Genomic DNA, 21,875 nt, shown 5'->3' on the forward strand with positions numbered 1-21,875 from the left:
TTTATTAATCAGTTTCGGGAAAAAGGGCATTTCTCCGTCCTATGAGTAATGGCCAAGGGCACGAGTCCGAAACGGCAGACCAAACCTTAAAGTGGCGACCCCTATAAGTTAAAGGAAGAAGTAAAGTCTGATAATCTTTAACATCACCATGTACACGGCGTATTTTTACAGTATCACAGTCTCTAAGGCATTGTTCATTAAGACAGTCTCGTCTCACAATACAAAGTTCACTTCCCGAGTCTAACAATGCTGAGATTTCTCTGTCCCCCAATTTCACTGGGATCAACAAAGCATTTAACGTGGTACTTTAATTACGATGTAATTTGAGAAACTTAAACGATTTTAAGATGAAATTTATGATGTTCTACTTTAATGACAAAATAAACTACGTAATTAAAGTGGAAAAAAAAAAAAAAAAAAAGAAGGATTTTTATTCAGACACCACAAACACATGAGCTTAAACGTGCTCCATGACAAGTCAGAGATGACAGTTCCGCTGGGAGCAGAGAGAGATAAAAGCAAACAATCAATTCCCAAACTGACAGGCGCTGCGCAAGGCTTATAAGTCGGAGTACGCATGAGGCTTGTATTACGCGTTATAGTGCAAGGATAAGGAGCAATGTGTAGTCAGTGTTTCAGGGTTTGTGGTTTTCCCAGGGGCGTCTGTCTCTATTTGGGGTGCGATCAGCCCTCCAGCTCACAATATATATATATATATATATATATATATATATATATAAACATACACACACACACTAGGGGGCTCTGCCCCCTGCTCGCTTCGCTTGCCAATCCCCCAAATCATCATTGAAGACCCAGAGCTGCCGCTTGAGACAAATCGTGCTTTGCTTTTGGAAAAACATGAATATCAACTCTATCTCCATCTTTCTAAACTATTATCGATGACAATTTTCACATGTTGGTTTATTATATATGCGAGCGTGATCTTTCGGATTCATATAGAAATCCAAGAAAACTTCTTTGTCCGTGTTTTTCAGATAAATTTTGTGTAAAGTGTGATACTTTTGGATGCATGGATTTAAATCTATTACTGGCTGCAGAATTTCTAATACATCTGATCGTTTAACTCTTTTGATCCTATGTTGCATCGCTTCTCCATGATCATAAATATAAACCTGACTAAACTGTGGTTTCTTTGAAATTAAACTTGTTGTCGCTTTAACTGTTGCGGGACCAGAGATTCTCATAGTGTATGGCCCTGAATCGTGCAGATCTATGTTTTGAGCATTGAATGATGCAAACAGATTATTGTAGACTAGCTGAAATACCCAGCGTTGCCCAGGAAGAAAATAAAGCGTTTTTTTTTTTTTAAATTGCTTGAAAAAAACATAATTAAAAAAAAACACAACTTTAAAAGTAAACATAAATTAACAAACAATAAAGACTCACTGATGTGTTTGTTTTGCAGTCTTGTATGCATGTTATCATCCAGTTGATGCTTGGAACCGGCCAACTCTATTCAATTTGAAAAGCAACAGGGGTTTCGGTGGGGCTCAAACATAAAGAATGCTGGCAGTCACCTGGTATATACTAACTGTGTAAGCCCGTGCGATCCTACAAAATATTGAAATCGTCAGAACTACTCTGGGCATCTCTCTGCTATAAGGATTTGTGTTGCCGAAGTGCTCGCATCATTTGTGTATTAGTAGCTAAGCGACTGTCTTTCTTAGGAGATTTCCTTTTGCCAGTGTGCTGGCCTTGCTTGCATATCCTCAGAGCTGGAGCCCTCACCCTGACTCGACATCTCACTTCCTGGCCAGACAGACACACACACACACACACACACACACTTGCACGCTTAGAACTCTATTTAATTTCAAAAGCAACAGGGGCGCGGTGGTGCTCAAGCACAAAGAACGCTGGCAGTCACCTCCATTATGCCCTCTGGTGGTCATTCGGAGTGTCAACTGGATGATAACATGAATGTATACATGACTGTAAGATCAGAGGAAAGGGGTGGGTTAGGGTTGATTTCACCCTAAAGTATTTTTAGTCGACCATTGAGAAACATGTGTACCAAGTTTCATGAAAATGGCTCCAGCCGTTCAGAAGTGATGCTGGAACATACATACATAGACTTTATATATATATATATATATATATATATATATATATATATATATATATTTGATATTTTGCCTGTAGTGTTTGTGAATTACACTTTCAGCAAACAAGCAACATGAATTAGACGATCTACAAGTCTCTGACAAACTTTAAAACCCAACAATATTTACATACTTCTAAATCGTCTATGTCCATATATTCCATCTCTTTTCGCTGTTCTGTTATTTTACCAAGTAATAATTTCTGTTTGTTAACGCTAATGTGATCTTTACAATCAGTTATTGACACTTTCAAATTTTAGTACTTTCATAATGTCTAACCTGCTCTACATGTGTATCGCGCCAACGTTTTTGAACCCCTTAACGACGTTCTACTTTGTCTTTTCATCTTCTACTGTTTGTCTTTTATTATCATGCCAGCTTGGACCTGTTAGGTTTTCAATTCATCTCTTGGCACAAAGTTTCGTCTAGCGGGACTTGAAATTATCTCTCTGAAAATGTCTCATCCCAATATTTTTTAGATAGATAGATAGATAGATAGATAGATAGATAGATAGATAGATAGATAGATAGATAGATGGATGACTTGGGAATACTGTACATTAAAACAATGTAGACAAGAACAGGCCATTCAGCTCAATAGACTTTGCCAGTACTATCATGAGAAACATTAGAAATCTGACAAATGAGAGGAGGCCATTCAGTCCATCAAGCCTGTTTGTTTGGCTAATAGCTAAGCTGTCTCACTATCTCATTCAGATATCTATCCACTTAATTCTTCTAAAATAACATCAAGTCGAGTTTCGAAGGTCAATAAAGTCTTCCTGTCCACCACCCTAATTATTCCAAGTGTCTATCGTTCTTTGTGTAAAGGAAAACTTCCTAATGTTTGTGCGAAATTTCCCCTTCACAAGTTTCCAACTGTGTCCCCATGTTCATGATGAACTCATTTTAAAGTCACCGTCTCAATCCACTGGACTAATTCCCTTCATAATTTTAAACATTTCAGTCAGGTCTCCTCTTAATCTACTTTACCAAATCATTTATGTTTATTAAAAATATCAGCCGCCCTAGCACTGCCCCCTGCTGGTCACCACTCTTAACATCGGCCAGTTCTGATGAGGTTCCTCGCACCATCACCCTCTGCTTCCTGTGTCTGAGCCAATTCTGCACCCACCATACAACACACCCTGAACTCCCACTTCTTTTAGTTTGATGCCTAACCTCTCATGTGGCACGACATGTGGGCTAAACATAGTATGTGCCAAAAAAAATAAATAAATAAAAAGGATAAACTGGCAAACGCTCAAACAAAACAAATAGGCTCCAGTGAAAGAAGTGCATCTTATAAAACAGACAAAAGGTCTCCAGGGATTTGAATAGTCAACTAATTCACCATTAATGAAACTGTATTAAAATAAATCTTTTTAAAAAGTTTTTTCATTTGAATTACAACTGTTTTAGTAACACACAACACTGACCAAGGCATTTGTGTTTATTGTAACTTAAAGCCTTTTCAAATCTGTAATGGCATTTTAGCTGGGTTCAGATGTTTTAATTAGCTTTGAAGATTTTGCCTTCACATCCATTGTATTCCTAAGCTGGGTTTTAATGGGGGCCATCAGGATTGGAAATATTGAAATGACTGGAAAATTAACGAGGTCAATTGATTTAAATTAGATTAATGTGGTAATTGATGAAGATTCTCAGTAGTATACTTTGTGAGAAGGAAACTACCTCAGAAATCATCTCTTTAAATATAAGAGGTATGGTGTTCTGTATTTGGTGCAAGTAGATGATGATCAGGATGAGCATGAGTAAAGGGCATCAGAATACCTTGATACAAAAGTGATTTTATCACTTTTTAGATTATCTGGCCCTGATGATATGGTAGGCCCGGTACCCTACAGAGGCCACACAAAAATATGAAAATGTAGATATGGCACAGAGAACAGATAACGCTGTGCCAGGAGCTGAAATGGAATATAGCCTAGAGATGGCAGCTCTTATATCGGTTGTAAATAGACAGACAGACAGATGTGAAAGGCACTATATTATAGACAAACAGATTTGAAAGGCACTATATTATGGACAGACAGATGTGAAAGGCACTATATTATAGATATATGTGAAAAGTACTATATTATAGACAGATATGAAAGGCACTATATTATAGACAGACAGACAGATGTGACAGGCACTATATTATGGACGGACAGACAGACAGACAGACAGACAGACAGACACAGATGTGAAAGGCACATTATTATAGATAGATAGATAGATAGATAGATAGATAGATAGATAGATAGATAGATAGATAGATAGATAGATGTGAAGGATGTCACTCCCCACCATAAGAGAGTCTTTTTTAGCTCCTCAGTGTTACAAGACCAGTCCAACCTGTCATTAATGTGGACCACTTTCACCATGGCTGCTTTGGCTGCTGCAGCACACCATGTTTTTCTTCACTGGTGCTCACAGTGCTGGTGGGTTTCTTTATCCTCATTTTATTTTTACAATCAGTTCTACTTGTTTCACAGTCTTACATTTATTTATGTCTTTAAAACTGATCACAAAAATGTAACGTTAATCTTCAGATTAGAAAAACATGTCTGACATACAGTAATTTGATACTCAAATCAAAAACTAAGCAAAATCTTGACTCTCCTGAACACTTTGTGGGGGTCCTGTTTCCATGGAAACTGCTCCGGTGGCTCCTACAGTGACTAATATCTCCTGCTGGAACACTGTGGCAATTTGAAAAAGCTTTCTCCATTAATATTACAGATATTGTTAAAATCTATTTTTTCCCCTCAGTACATAAGAAATGTTGTTCCCAATTATAAATTACGTTACGTCTTATGTAATCTGACGCACTTTGTTCTGGCCTGTTAGTTAAACGTGTTGGATGTAAGATTAGACTTTCCTCGTATCAGTCAATAATTTGCACATAAAAGAACACACCGCTCCAGCACTCTCCAAAGAATTTATTATTGAAAAAAAAAAAAAGTTGAAGCCTATAATTTAGTCAGATTTTGTCTGGCAGGAGTTCCACATAGATGGCAACCAGTCTGAAGAGAAGAAAGTTCAATGAGAAATAAAGTTTAAAGTCACACGAACAAAGGTGGTACTCTTTGTGCCGACTTACACAGCCTTTTGTAGTCCTTATTCATGATTATAATCACATTGTCACGTTGTCATGCGAGACAAACAATGCTGGTGTTCCTGATTAGACGGTTCCCCCGTAACACAGAAAAAAAAAATTAACGTTTAATCTCAAAAATGGCACACTCTGGTATATCATACGTACAGTCAAGTTTTAAAGTTTGTGAACCTCTTGCATCACATATTTTATATAAATATATACATATACACACGTCTCTCTATTATAAAAAAAAATCTTGGGGAGGCAGACTAGGGGGACGAGACATGATCTTCTCAGAAGACAATTTGAAGTCCCGCGAGAGACACTTTAACTTGCTCCCAGCTCTTAAAACAATGACAAGCGACAAGCAAAAAACGCAGCAGATGATTCGACCACTTCTCCTTGCGTGCGTTCAGCCACCCTAACCCCCTTGACAACGCGAGCAGCAGAGACATCAAGTGGCAAGTAGGACATCGGCTGTACAGGCTTTAAAATGATCGACGGGCAGTGCGACAACAGCTGCCCCCCTTTCACAACGCGAGCAGCGTTTTACATCCTAAGAGAAAGAGATTTAACCATGCCCGGGGCCGGAAATAAAGGACAAGTATTGTTTTTACAGCGTCACGCGAGACAAGGCAGTGAGCCATCATTTAAAACAAGTCCACGGACATCTAACCTCACAGTTTGTTGGATTGCTTTTGGCAGACACGCATCATGTGCTCCCAGCTCTTAAAACAACAACATGCGACAAGCAGAATAGGCAGCTCTCCAGCAGCAGATGATCTGACGGCATCTCCTTAGCATGCGTTCACCCCCCCCCCTTCACAACACGAGCAGCGTTATACGTCCTGCGAGAAAGATATAACGCCGCCCGGGGCCGGAAATAAAGCACAAGTATTGTTTTTACAAAAGACTTTAAAGTAAAAGTGAAAATTATGCATATGTAACAAATCCCATGAAAATAACAATCTCTTTAAATTGTATATCCAGTAAACCAAACACGGGGGTGGGCGAGCATCTACACGTGGAAGTGTGTGTGTGTCTGTCAGTCTGGACCGGAAGTTAGAGGTGGAGTCGGGGTAAAGGTTCACCTCCGAGGATACAGAAGAGAGGCTGGTACATAGGCAAAACGAAACCTTCGAAGAAAGAATCACTCGCTTAACCACTAATATAGAAGCAAGACCAGCACGTTGGCAAATCAAGACCTCCAAAGAGTCACTCGCTTAGCCATTAATACAGAAGCGAGGCCAGCATGTTGGCAAATCGAAATCTCAGAACAGTCGCTCGCTTAGCCACTAGTATAGAAGCGAGGCGAGCATATCAGCAAAACGAAACCTCCGGAGAAAAAGTCACTTGTTTAGCAGCTAATACAGAAGTGAGGTGAGCACATCGGCAAATCAAAACCTCCAAAGAGTCACTCGCTTAGCCGCTAATACAGAAGCAAGGCCAGCATGTTGGCAAATCAAGACTTCCAAAGAGTCACTCACTTAGTCAGTAATACAGAAGCGAGGCGAGCACATTTGCAAAACAAAACCTCCGAAGAAAAAGTCACTTCTTTTAGCAACTAATACAGAAGCGAGGCGAGCACAAAGGCTAAACGAAACCTCCGAAGAGTCACTCGCTTAGTCGTTAATACAGAAGCGAGGCCAGCACATCAGCAAATCAAAACCTCCGAAGAGTCACTCGCTTCATCGCTAATACAGAAGCAAGGTGAGCAGGAAGGCTAAATGGTATCCTTTTTACTTTTCCTCCCGCCACTAATACACCACCAAACAACACCTCAGAAGAAAGACAAAGTCGTTTAGCTGCTAATGCACAAGCAATGCAAGCACGACATCTCTACATTTCAAATTTTTTTCTGACGATTTCAATAGCTTCTACATATACATATATAGACAAAAACAGGAGATGGTTCACGACACAAGCTGATGTCGTGTTTTATTCACATACCCAGGAAGACCTGCCAGTTGTCATGTAAACATTTTTCATAAAAGAATAAGAGATGCGCTTGAAAGATATTGAAGGACAAGAATGTAGTAGAAATGAGACTTTTATTTGGGCATGGAAGCCAATGAAACAATCTGAGGGTATACAAGGTAGTGAACCAATCCGAGTAAGTAAGCATTCATTCAGTACAGTTACGCACATTCACTTATCTATAAGAATGATTCTCCGTCTCTCTTCTGTGACCATTCTGTGGCAAGCTCAGTTCTGGGCCCATCCCACAGCAGACAGCTGTGATGTGGTGCTCCCTCTTCACGAAAGAGAAATTAAAGACACATAAACAAGCTTCCTCCTGCTTGATTTTATGGGTTGACTGATTATTTTATATTCAAAGAGGTCATAGTTGAGGACAAAATTTTCTTTCTTTCATATAATCCTCCTGTCACGTCTCTCTACTGTAGGCATCTCTGGCTGAGCCCTTCAGTGGCTCACATCAGATCTCTCTTATTGGCAACAGTTTGTGCTACTTGGCCGATAGAAATCCTTCACCTCACCTGTGTGTTGCGTGGTGTCCCTCGGGGTTCAGTGCTTGGACCATTACTCTTTCTACTTTATATCCTTCCTTTGGGTCACATTATTCACAGACATGGCCTTAACTTCAGACAGTTATATGTTAGGACAGACTCACTGACTGTATCACTGATCTTAAGCTATGGATTGGAAATCACTTTCGCAAACTTAATGCCAATTAAACTGAAGTGTTACTGGTAGGTCCAAACTCCCAACTTTCTAAGGCATCCAATTTCTCTGTTTCTGTTCATGTTCCACTTGTCAAACCTGCTTCCGTTGTCAGAAATCCTGGTGTTTTGTTTGATTCATCACTTAAATTTGAGCTACACATTAGGTCTCCTTCCAAAATTTCATTCTATCATCTCTGTCACATTGCCCACCTCTGTCCATTTCTGTCCTTTAATGAAGCTCAAACTCTGGTTCATTGTTTCATAATGTCTCGTATTCCATTCATCCATCCATTATCCAACCCGCTATATCCTAACTACAGGGCTACGGGGGTCTGCTGGAGGCAATCCCAGCCAACACAGGGTGCAAGGCAGGAAACAAACCCTGGGCAAGGCGCCAGCCCACCACAGTAATGTCTCGTATTGATGATTATAATTCCCTCTTCATTGGCCTCCATGGAAAATGTATACAGAAGCTACAGCACATTCTCTCCCAGCCTCACTGGTTACCGGTTCTATCAAGGATTAAATTCAAGATTCTGCTTCTCACCTTCAAAGCCCTACATAACCTTTGCCCCCCTCTACCTCACTCAGCTCCTTACACTCCTTGTTGCTCTCTCAGGTCCTTGCGCAATCATCTTCTTACTGTCCCAAGCACCAGACTCTCCAGTGTTATGGCCCCTCTTCTTCCTCAGTCTCTCTGAGATTGCTCCTCTTTCTGCGCTTTAAAATCTCAACTGAAAACATTCCTCTTCTATGAACTTTTGTCATCTGTGTAATTTTTTTCTTTTTTTACTCTGTATCTAAAGTGACCTTGGGTTTGTGAAAGGAACTCAATAAATGTATTATTATTATTATTATTATTATTTACAATGTCATTTTTTCACAAGGGAAGGATGAATGTAGCCAAACACTAAGAGCACCATGTAGAAAACCTAAAGTCGGTGGCGAAGGTTCACATTCAGCACAACAGCGACCCGAAGCCTACAGCCAAGACAACACTGGGACAAGCTTTGTGACAAGTCTCTGAATCTCCTTGAGTGGCCTGGCCAAAGCCCAAACTTAACACTAGAATCCCTGAAGCCTACGAATAAACTCGTAATCCCAGGCCACCTTAAATCCCTTCGCACCTCTAATCTTCAGCATCTTTTGTTTTGTAAATGTGTTGATCAGCACAAGCAGCAAGCAGACTGCTATCCCATTAACTTCACTGACCCACTCAAGTCGAGCAAAAAGTTCTCTCAGCTCAAGGCTCTTCATCTGGGTGTGAGGTCCATGGTGTTGTAGAGAGTAAATAATATATCATTAAGTCACAAAGAAGATTCTCAGAGCTCAAGTGTGTTTATCTCAAATGATTACGAGTCAGCAGTTCTTACCGCTGCACCACCCAAGCAGTCATATCATTGACTTACGCTAAGCAAACTTCTTTTTCTTCGGTTGTATTCTTATACTTGTACCTTATGTGAAAGTGTTTATTTGATATTTGGACTTCAGTCTTCACACATTATACACTTCACGTCAGTATTTTGTCAATTGTTACTAAAACATGAAAAATTATTCTTTTTTAGTTATGTGTTCAACATTTATTGCCTCACATTTCCTGTTATCCTACCTTTACACAGATCCTTGTAGACACGTAACAGACATGAAATGTATGTATTCCAAATGACGATAAATGATTTACCACCTACAACTCCAGGCACCTCACACCCAGATAAAGAGCCTTGAGCTGGGAGACGGATTTCAACTCCGTTAGTAGGGGTGGTGTTGATGGGTAATGGGTTTAGCAGGCTGCTTGCTGCTTGTGCTGATCAACACATTTGCAAAACAAAAAACGCAGACATGGAGAGGTGCGAAGGAATTTAAGGTGGACCGGGATTACAAGTTTTTTCATAGGCTTTAGGGATTCTAGTGTTAAACCTCGAAGAACATCTGTGGAGAGACCTGAAGATGGCAGTTCACAGGGGCTTCCCAATCAATCAATCAATGGGATAAACTGTTCAAATCCAAATGAGCAAAAGTTTTACAGACTCACCAAGAGGACATGAGACTCGAACTGCGGCCAAAGGTACTTCTGCAAAGTACTGAATTAGGGGTCTGAATACTTCTATAAACGAGAGATTTCACGTTTTGATTTTTAATAAATGTGCACACCTTTCTGAAAGCATGTCTTCACTTAATCAATATGGATTATGGAGAGTAGATTGATTGGTAAAAATGGCAAGTTTATCCAGTTAAAATGAAATCTACAACTTGATAAATTGTACTGAGAGTGATAGTCATGAATACTATCTGAATTCACTGTGTGTTTGCTGTCCAACTAATTATTCTACTTTGGTTGTCCCACAGTCTTCCTCTTCGGTCTTTTCTATTCCAGTGAAGCACCGGTGAAAGATTAAAATTAATAGAACCTCAAGGGTTTACAATGTAGTGGTAAAACAGTTCACAAATCATTATGTCTGTATAGCAGGAGCCCAAGCGTTTGCTTCTACATTTTCCATCGGTTTCAAACTACTAATAATACTACGTACACATGAGAAGATGGATAACATGACGACTGAAACAACAAAGGGCCTTCACTCACCAATATCTTCGCCAGGACACCATCATCATTGGACTCCATTGTAACGACAGCCTTGTCCGTTTCAATCTCACAAAGTGCGTCACCAACATTAACAATGTCCCCTGAAACAAATCACAAAATATCACAATTTAATGGGGGTATACCAAGAATAATTCAGCGATTTACCACAGGTACCACAGAGTTTTGTGATTGCAAATGCTTTGCAATCCATACGCTTTATTTGTAAAAGGATACAACCTGACAAAAATGATAAAATATGTGAATCACATTAGATACTACTTTTAATAAATAGAGCTACCAATAAGGTTCCAGCCTTTAGCGCAAGTCCAAATCTTCCAAAGTTGCCATTGATTCTTAAATCTATTTCTCAAACAAATCTTGGAACTCCACTTTACTTGGTTTTACACAGAAATATAACAGAGCATTTTCAAACATACTTAATCGATTCAGGATAATTCTGAATTCTCGAGAAGACCCTGGAGAGGTGGAGAGTTGTTCTAGAGAGGACCGAAATGAAGGTCAGTAGGACCACCACGACAGAATACATGTGTATGAATGAGAGGGAGGTCAGAGAAATGTGGAGGACACAGGGAGTAGAGTTGGCGAAGGTGAAGTTTAAATACTTGGGAGTAATGGGGATTGTGGAAGAGATGTGAAGAAGAGAGTGCAGGCAAGGTGGAGTGGGCGGAGAACAGTGTCAGGAGTGATTTGTGACAGACGGGTATCAGCAAGAGTGAAAGGGAAGGTCTACAGGACGGTAGTGAGACCAGCTATGTTATATGGGCTGCAGACGGTGGCACAGGAGACACAGCTGGAAGTGGCAGAGTTAAAGATGCAAAGATTTGCATTGGGTGTGACGAGGATGGACAGGATTAGAAATGAGGACATTAGATGGTCTGCTCAAGTTGGACGGTTTGGAGACAAGTCAGAGAGGCAAAACTGCGTTGGTTTCGACATGTGCAGAGGAGAGATGCTGGGTATAACGAGACAAAGGTGCAAAGGATAGAGCTGCCTGGCAAGGGCAGAAGAGGAAGGCCTAAGAGAAGGTTTGTTGATGTGGTGAGAGAGGACATGCAGGTGATGGGTGTGAAAGAGCAAGATGACGAGGACAGGAAGATATGGAAGAAGATGATCCTCTGTGATGACACCTAACGGGAGCAGCCAAAAGAAGAACCACCATGAGCCTGTATATTGAATATTGGTTATGGTCTGTAAACAATTTAGCATTATTGACTTGCTTTAATATCCATTTCTTTGGGGATTTTGGAGGAAAACCAAAGTACCAGCAGTAAAACTAGGGATAGGACGTCTTACACCGACGTTTTGAAGCTCATATTGCTCTATTGAAGCCCACTGTTTTTGAAGTGGTGTATAGTAGCCTGTATCAAAGCTTCATTGTCATGTTGTAGCAGTCTAAAAAACACTCCGCTAAGATTCACAACACCTGTTGATGGTGATTTATTTATTTTTTGGTTGGGAATGCACCCAGCCTTGGCCCAACTCACACATACTCCCTCACAGAGTCAAAGTAGCAAACGACAATAAAACAGAAATTAACAAATGTATTAAACAATAATAAATGAAAGCTAACTACACAAAGTAAAACTATCCCACCCCAGTTCCCTTTCCGACGAATACAAAATAAACATGAACTACTAACAACTAACAAAAACTACACACGATGAAGTCCATAACAAAGTCCATAGGAAACGGCAACCAGTGTAATGAAATGATGGGAGATTGAATAATCCAGAGATCAGCTCGCTGTAAGTAAATGTAAAGAACAGTCCTACCGGTATATCCTGATGATGAAGAGTGAGGTGATCGGGAAAGCTCCTTCTCCGAAGGTCGACAAACAATCTAATTCAGTCCTCACTCAACAGGCGGACACCAAACAGTCCATACACACAAAAAGGAGATAATCCTTTCCTAATCCTTTTCCTAATTTCATTGTAAAATGACCTTCAGTGTTAAGAAAGGCGCCTATTAAATAAAATGTATTATTATTATTATTAATCCAGGACAAAAACAATAATCCACAGGCCATGAACGGGAAGTCAATACAGACGGCTAACTCCAGACACAACACAGTCTCCACTAACTGTATAACCGACCTCCTTTTCAATCTCGCATTGGCCTTCTTGACCCCAGCAGCCCCTGCACCCTTGGCAGGTGTTCAATCAGAGTCACTGCAGGGACTGCTGGGAGATGAAGTTTTTACTCCCCAGTAGCACTGCTACCATGTGACTGATGATGTCTGAAGCATTGTACGACACTGAAGCACCAGCAACACTCTGTCTGCTTTGAAGCACTGCACTGCTCTACGTGCTATGAAAGATGATTTGAAACGCTCCTTCGTATTGTGCATAGAAGACACTGAATTCCATATGGATGCCCATAAAGTAAACCCCATCCTATACTAGTCTTCTGTCCTGGAACTTCTAATGTGTCATTAATACTCTAGACCACAGTTTCTTAGCTGGTGTTGGGTCATGTCGGGTTGAGATTCACAGGTGTATTTAATGGGTGAGGTTTGCAGAGTATCTCGCCATGGGTCGCCACGTGCCGTTTAAGAAATTGACCTTGCTCTGCTACGGCCTATGGCGGTAATTCTGGGTCTTAAAGTTGCTAAGAAGGCAAAATTGGGTTGTTCCTACCATAGGCACACTCTTTAAACCTCCTTATGATGTTCAGTTTCTTAAACCCCGTTAGGATTCCTTTTGCCCCTTAATGCAGTTATTCTCCAAACACAGATGGAAAAATAAATAATCCTTCACAGCTAAAATCCCCAAAGTTGTCACATAATTATGAAGAATCGGTGGTGGCTTATAATATATGGTAGCATCTCACCGGTGCTCACAGCTCTGAGTGTCGAGGGAGTCTTGTTGTTTATATTGCTGTCGTAATGGCACTGACAAGTTAAATCATCCTGGGCAGGAGTCGCCAACACTGCCAGTTGGCATTCCATCCTACAAATGAGCAGCTTTAGTTTCAGCTGCAGGGGAGCTGATAAAAAACATGGCCAGCCTACCAGAGTCACACATAAATTCCAAGTCATGCTGATACAGAGAGCGGTCCTTCTAATGGCAACACACTACCTGAAAGAGCAAAGAATCCATTGGCATTCAGCACGGGCGGGCATAGCGCGGTGCTACACAATTCATAATGGAAACAGGTTCACCTTTAGGCCAATACATTTCAACATTATTTTACCGTTGAAAATTGTCAGCCATGCTAACGTGTACATTTATTTATTGCGGCATTTCAACAAATCGATTCTCATGAGATCAAAATGAACACGCCGAGCATTCTTGGGCTTTTAGTGCACTTATGCGATTGAAACTATATGATCAAGAAGGGTTTGGATGTTCGCTTCCTCTACTGGCTACCTAGAGCTCATGACTGCTTGTGATTTCTGTAAACCCACCAGACGTCGCTATTTTCGAATCTTCTGACCTCTATTTGGCATATTCAGTGTGATGGACGGCCGGTGTTTCAGTCTGGCCAGGACGTCCCTCAACTGAAAGAAAGAGGAAGAACAGCCGTTTCAGGGCACTACATCCCCCGGGACGCTAGATGGCATCTCCCCTGGACAGAAATGATTCCCCGGATTCCCGCAGGGCAGCATGGGTCATGGAGTCCGTTTCTTCAGCCCTGTTAGGTGCCGTGGGTGCCGCCGGGGGAGCTCACCAAGAACCTGGGGACTATTACTGTTACGCCAACCTAGAAGTACTTCAGAATCACGAGGACGGAAGCCCGCAGTACTTCCGGGACAATTGAGGAAGGATGATGTGGCATTTGACCCGGAGAAGGAGTACTTCCGGGTCATGGACTATAAAAGTACTGTGGAAAACCCAGCAGGTCGAGCTGGAGTTGGGTGGTAGAGGAACGGAGCTGCAGGGAGTGGAGGATTTGGTTATTGTTATTTGTTTATTAATTATTGATTATTGGAAGAATAGTGGAGTGTGCAGTGCTTTGTGCACTATAACTGAAGAATATTATTAAAGAAATTATTGGTGTTTTAAACGTGTGTCCTGGACGTTTGTCTGGTAGGTTTAACAGGGCAACAGCGCCTCTAGCATCCACATCAGGAAGAAAGCTTCAAAAGCTTCATGGGAAGGCTTCACCCGTTCATTACTAACAAAATCCTACATAGACACATACAGGACTGGCAAGTTGTACACAGACAGGTCTAGGATTTGGACCCTGGACTCGAGATGTTCAAGGAAATTGGCGCAAAGGGTCGTAAGTGTTAAGAGTTTACCCGGAAATCTAACCTATTACTGTAAAATTATGGCAAGTAGAAATGGGCAGATTTAATGTTTATTTTGTTTTTTGGCAAATTTTGCTAATCACCGGATGTTCACGTGCATCACACTATTCCCATCCAGCAATAGCATTGTACTTATAATTACGAGAGACTTAAACAAACGAATCAATAATTAAGGACTCACCTTTACCTATGACTTGTATATTTATATTATTTAAATGTTGTGAAAGGTGCTATATCAGCGCTGGCCCGACACAGACTGACATCGGAGGCACACGTAACATAAAACACAAAGATTTCTTTTTCTTCAGCCGTGGGGCACATCTTCCCCGTGTCCCATAGGCCCAACACAGTCCCCAAAACACACTCTTTCTCTTTCACTCCTCCCAGGCAGCTTCATCCTCTTCCTCCCGACTCTGGCACCTCAAGTAGTGGCTGCAGGCTCTTCTTATAGCCCACCCGGAAGTGCTTCAGGTGGTAATCAGCCTAATTAGGCTGCACTACATCACAGCACAGACGGGCTCGTTAAGTCCTGGCAGCTCCTGCTGGCGGTGGCCACGAAACCCAACAGGGATGAGCTCCAAAGTCCCACGCCTGTGGCCCCAATGCAACCCAGGGTGGCTCCAACCAAGTGTTCCTGGGGACGTAGTGTGGATCCCATGGCTGCTCCCCCGGCTCTAGTGTCAAAGGGGCGTCCCGGCCGGGCATGGGTCCCAGCTGTCCGACACAATGTGTGCTGAATTATTATTACTTACCGTTTTTGGCATTTCATGTATCCATTCACAAACTTACAATTAATATGTTATTCTTGTTTGTCTTGCCATTTTCTCTTTAACGTCTTGTATAAAGCACATTGAGCTCCATGCCTTGTATAAAAATGTGCTACAATTAAATGTTGTTGATAAGTGGAGAGATACAGTGAAGCTGGTCTGAGTACAGATGAGGTCCTGGCCACAATTCTAACCTTTACTTCTTTTTCTTCTTCTACATAATGGGGTTGGTGCTTGCTGGTCCTCATGGGATTCTTTATTCCTTTGCTATCAATATTCATTTTTATCGTGACAGGGATGGGTTGGATTTGGTTGTGAAGTGTTATGCGGAGGGAGGATGGGAGGTGGGCGCTGAGCATGGCGTTTTATTTTACTGAAATTCCCAACAGAATGGCTTATGTTCTCTTTGAAAGTATTTTTTTTTGTATTTCCATAAAAATTTGATTACAAAAACTGTTTTATAGATGAATTCAAAAGGTTACGTTCCTAGAGCACCCGCAAATTGTGAAAAACCACAAATTTTGGATGTGGTCAAAAAAATGCCTGTTTTTATAGTTTAAACCCTAAATATGCCCCATTACTAAAAAAAAAAAGAATGTAAAGCTAAACGTTAGATAGATAGATAGATAGATAGATAGATAGATAGATAGATAGATAGATAGATAGATAGATAGATAGATAGATAGATAGATAGATAGATAGATAGATAGATAGATAGATAGATAGATAGATAGATAGATAGATAGATAGATAGATACTTTATTAATCCCAAGGGGAAATTCACAAAAAAATCCATGTCCAAAAAGTAGTACAAAGTGTCCAGGGAACGAGTCCACATAAAAGAAAGTGATAGGAATGTTCAGTAAAATAGAGAAAAAGGTAGGAAAATAAAGCCATCTAATGTACAGTACTGTACTGCTATGTCCCCCGCGGTGCTAGAATGTAAAATACCAATGTTACCGCTATATGTACAGGAATTCATGCAAGCGTGTTTTCCTTCAAATGCGCTGTGGTTTTCTTTGTTATAAGTAGGGTAAATACGTAATAATTTAATTTAATAAAATTACAGTAAAACGTACGGGTACTCACCAATAATAAATGATATAGATTGAAGTTGATGATGATGATGAATTAGCTGTGCAGTACAATGCAGAGGGGATTTACAGCTCCTCGGGTGGCGCCTCTTCCTCAGGCACTTTAGGAGGAGTCGTATCTTCGGATGGGTCTTGTTCTGGTGGGGTTTCGTGCTGGCTTTTCTTGATAGGTTTGAGGAACATTGTGATGGGAAGTTGCTGTCGTTAGAACATTAGAACACCCTAGACGAGAACAGGCCATTCAGCCCAACAAAGCTCGCCAGTCCTAACCACTTATTTCTTCCACAAAAACATGAAGTTTAGTTTTGAAAATCCCTAAAGTCTTACTGTCCACCACACTACTTGGTCTCTTATTCCATGTGTCTATCGTTCTTTGTGTAAAGAAAAACCTCCTAATGTTTGTGTGAAATTTACCCTTCACAAGTTTCCAACTTGTCGTTGTTTCCTTATTGTGGCGAGGAGGGTTTTATATGTCTGAATGGCAGCATCGATGCCATTATTAACTTTGAGAGCCCGAACAATATAGGGATCCCATGCTTGAATCAGGGCGGCACGGTTGGGCAGTGGGTAGCGCTGCTGCCACTCAGTAAGAAGACCCGGGTTTGCTTCCCGGGTCCTCCCTGTGTGGAGTTTGCATGTTCTCCCCGTGTCTGTGTGGGGTCCAAAGACATGCAGGTTAGGTGCATTGGCAATTCTAAATTGTGCTTGGTGTGTGCGTGTGTGTGTGTGCGCCCTGGGGTGGGCTGGCACCCTGCCCGGGGTTTGTTTCCTGCCTTGCGCCCTGTGTTGGTTGGGATTGGCTCCAGCAGGCCACCGTGACCCTGTAGTTAGGATATAGCGGGTTGGATAATGGATGGATGGATGCTTCAATCATCCCTTGCAACTCCTTTGCTGTCCCAATAATCATGGACAGACGTTGCAATGCCAGGCCCTGCTCCTCCTTCTCCTCTTCCTCTGGATCTGTTGCTTCCTCCTCCTCTTTGCCGGCAGACTTACTTACTTACTCCAACAAATCTTCGTCCGTCAGGGGTTCAGAGTGGGGATCGAGGAGGTTGTTGATCTCATCTTGAGTGATGTCGTCAAAACCTACATCACCAAGTATCTCTGCCAGTCTCACGCCTTGTCGACAGCCTTGTGCTGAATTTTTTCAGGTGATGAGTCCTTGTAGTCTTGGACACACTCTAGCCACAGCTTCTTCCAGCATGCGTTGAGGGTTTGTTTCCTTTTTCATCTGCTTAAGAGCAGCTTGGATGACTGACGGGCACATTGCGATCGTAAAGTTATGCCAGTAACCCTTTAATGTAAAATTCTCGTCTTTGTCCATTGCATCCAAAAGGTGTTGAAGAGAATTCTGGGTATAAAGAGCCTTGAAGGCATGGATCATGTCTTGGTCCATAGGTTGGATGAGGGAGGTGGTGTTGGCAAGAAGGAACTCCCTCATAATACAAATCAAAAGGATGGCCACCAGCTTTATCCATAACTAGCAAAATACCGGCGCTTCGCAGCTGAGAAGTAGTGTGTTAAAGAAGTTATGAACAAGAAAAGGAAACATTTTAAAAATAACGTAACATGATTGTCAATGTAATTGTCGTAGGCTTATTTTAGTATTGAGAGTGAATGTGATGACTATAAAGAGTTTAATTTATGATTGTAAATGAGAAATGCCCATTTTTAGGACGCGAGGATCTCTTTGTAAACGACGTTTGCAGTTCTGCCCTCGGCTGTCTGCTGAGCTCACTCTTGAGCATGTAGCGTACAGTCGGCCAGGTGAGAAGCCATTTTGTGTCAAGTCAATTGTGACCTTTTTTAGAGTCTGGCCCTGTGACTTATTTATTGTCATAGTGAAGCAGACCCTTACTGGAAACTGGAGGCATTTGAATTGGAATGGGAGGTCAGAGGGTATGAGAGGGTATCCCCCTGAGCCAGCGCCAGTGAAGACAGTCGCCTCAATGAGGTTCTTGTGCAGAGATTTGGACTGAAGCCTGGCGCCGTTTACAATGTTTTGGTGGTTGTAAGTTTCGTAGTCACATCATTGGTGCGCCGACCTTCAAAAGTAGAGTATGCGGAGGTCTGCCCGGAGGATTAAGAGTGTGAAGAAACTAAACGAAAAGGCAGGAGTCACCAGCAGGAAGACGTGAAGCAAGGCCAACAGTAACAGGCTTGAAGTGGTGGAGTAAAAAGGAAGGGAGCAGTGAGCACAACGAACAGCGGAGGAAAGTAAGGAAGCGAGTGAGGAGGCACATGAGCGCGGGATGTTGTTAGTGTATATAGGCAGGAAGCCAACCATGGGGTAGGTGTGCGGAAAAAAGAAGGGGGACCGGGGGCGGCCATTGTGCGTCTCTGCCGTGAAATAAATCCTCTGTTAACGGAAATAAGCAATGAAACCGCCAAAAGGAGAAGTCAGTTCCGAAAGTTCCTTACGGCATAATGGGGAGACCTGCCAAAAAGAAGACGTGATTTTCAAAAGTTCGTTACGGGGCACAGCACAAAATGAAACATACGTAATGTTTGTAAGTACAGTGTAAAGGATAAGCATGGGAAATCTGGGCTTCCTACGTATATTGGAAGTCGCAGAAATAGAGAAGGAGGGGTTTCCCTATTTATATATACAGTTTAGGGGTACAACCGCCCCTTGGGTGTTGCAATAGGACACGAAACATACCTAACTTTTGTAAGTACACTGCAAGGAATGAGCACGCAAAAATTCAGCTTCCCACCTAAATGAAAAGTGGGAGAATTAGTGACGAGTCAGTGAGGGCTTTGCCTTTAATATGTAGAGAGGAGCAACACCTTGAAGTCCATGTCTAAATCGTGGAGGTATTCCTTGGCTTGAGAGATGAAGCACTGGTGAAACTAGTTTGAAGTTAGGATTTGTGTAATCCAGGCCTTGGGGTTGTGCACCCAGTGGACAGGCCGCAGGTTGTTGTTGTTGTGGGAACCTTAGCTTCACTGATTTGTAGATGAGGCCTGGTTTCAGCAGCATTGTCACACATGATAAATGTCACTCTGTCCTTCTGTGCCTTAAATGTAATGATGTAAGTTCTGGACGGCATCTTCTTCCAGAACAAGCCAGTCTCATCCATTTGAAAACTTGCTCGGGCTTGGATCCTTTCTCCTCTATGATGTGCCTAAAGGTCTCGGGGTACTTCTCCGTGGCTTCTTTGACAGCAGATGCTGCCTCTCCATGAAGAGAAATACTTTTAATATTGAATCATTTCTGAAAACGATCAAACCATCCCTTACTGCCTTGAAAATCTTCGGGCTCCGGTGCCGTTGATGGTCCTGGTTGCGGTTCTTCGGTACCTTCTACATCGTCTCCTGTAGCGAACTTCTGGTACAATATTCCGTGCTTTCTCACGTATGATGTTACCATCAAAGGGGATGTTCTTCTTCCTACAGTCGGTGATCCACAATGCCAAGGCAGATTCCATCCTCACTATATTCTTAATTCTTACGGTCGTTACATTTTTGGCACTATCACAGAAACTTACTGATACGGTACTTCTGATCGCTGCCTTGTTCTTCTTTATGTAGCATACAGTGCTTTCATTGATGCCATAATGGCGCACTACTGCGGCATAACTTTTTAGTTCCCAGAGCAAATCCAGTAGTTCAATTTTCACCCGGAGTGTTTTAAGCTTCTTCTGGCGCTTAGGCTCATTGCCAGAAGCCTTAGAAGGTGCAGGGTGTTTCGGCGGCATCTTGGGGCTTTAAGAATAACAAAACGGAAAACACGAGAACACTCAGCCGGAGATACGTCACAGGGCAGCAGGAGAAATGAAGAACGCTCCCGGATTAGCTACTTTCACCATCCCAAAATGCGTTTTCCTCTACGGTTATTTTTTGTTCTCTCTACAGTACAGTATTGCAACAAAAAAAGCCATAAAAAATTGCGGAGGATATTTGCGGTTTCCGCTAACAATTATTACTTCGGTTCCAAGGAAAAATCCGTGAACGACTGAGGCTGTGAACTCTGAACCACAACTTTGCGGGGGTCTACTGTGGCTGATTAACACTTTCAAGGCATGTGTCGACAACAGTGGACGCAAAGTACTGAAGGCTAACCGCCAAGAAAAATCACCTACAATGTATTCTATCATTTTATTTATCCACTAGATGGCAGGAAAGATCACGAGATACAGATGAATCGCCATTCACTTTTCATTTACAGCATGGAGTCAAATGCCAGCAGCCACTCTCATCAAAAGAAATCGTCCACCAGAGATGTGTTGTGTATTGTCGATGACCCGGATTCTGCACAGTCAGTTGAGGATTTTGAGCTGACTGAGTATAGTGACAATGAGAGTGCTGCTGATAAACTGTTTTGTCAGTTTTCTTTTTCATAATCTGGGTAATAAAGAGGAGTCTGACAAAATCAAAAACACAATAAAAAAAAATGAAGCCTCCAAAGAGTTAACAACTTTTTTCAAATGCCAGCGTACACCTTGTCACACAGTTTTAGTCAACCAAGGCAAGGCCAAAAATCCCTTCCAGAATTTGAGCCAAGTGGTCCTTCATAGTGCCATAAGGAAATTCAGCATTCATGTTATATTAAAAAAAAAAAAACTGCACAGGGTTTGCGATTGATTCTGGTCATCTCATTAAAAACATTTCACTTGCCATATCGACGGTGACCAATTAAGAACACTTAATGTGTCACATTACTGGGCCACTCTGCTCCCTTCTGCCCAATTGATTCTGTTTTCTACTCCATTTATTGTCAACCGGTGATTAAGCTCAGGCAGCTGCTCCGTGACTGGGAGCCGTCTGTGAATCACACGCACAGCACGCCATGGCAAGTGGATTCGGAAAGAAAGAGAGTAAGAGAGAAAGAAAGAATATTTCAGCAGCTCTCCAACAAACAGGGTGGTGAGGCAGAAGCCATTCTGGAGTAGAAGGTACGTGAGAGTTTAAAAATCTAACAACATGAGGAGAATTTTATTTTGGTCTGATGAGACAAAAAATGAAAAACCCTTTGGACAGGAAAGTTCAAGCAATGTGTCTGGCAAAGACCAGGCACTGCCCATCACCCGGCCCAATGCCATACGTACAATGATGCATGGTGGTGGCGGTGTCATGGCATGGAGGTGCAGGGTCAGAATTGAGGAAAGGAAGGATGAATGAAGCCAAATAAAGAGAAGCCCTTTGCTCAAGAGTACACGCCACCTCAGACAGGGGCAAAGGTTCAATAACCTGAAACATACAGCAAAGACAACACTGGAGAGGCTTCAGGACAAGTCTCTA

The 21,875-nt window shown here is 41.9% G+C and overlaps 1 protein-coding gene across 1 annotated transcript in view; it reads right to left on the reverse strand.

Annotated features, from left to right (window-relative positions):
* pdhx (pyruvate dehydrogenase complex component X) overlaps nt 1–21,875 on the reverse strand; it is a 292,521-nt gene that overhangs the window by 197,672 nt on the left and 72,974 nt on the right. Inside the window, exon 3 of the mRNA XM_039744023.1 lies at nt 10,498–10,598. Coding sequence (XP_039599957.1) covers nt 10,498–10,598 — 101 coding nt within the window. The remainder of the gene's footprint in view (nt 1–10,497; nt 10,599–21,875) is intronic.

Source organism: Polypterus senegalus, chromosome 1 (assembly GCF_016835505.1).
Source record: "Polypterus senegalus isolate Bchr_013 chromosome 1, ASM1683550v1, whole genome shotgun sequence".
Classification (NCBI taxonomy): domain Eukaryota; kingdom Metazoa; phylum Chordata; class Cladistia; order Polypteriformes; family Polypteridae; genus Polypterus; species Polypterus senegalus.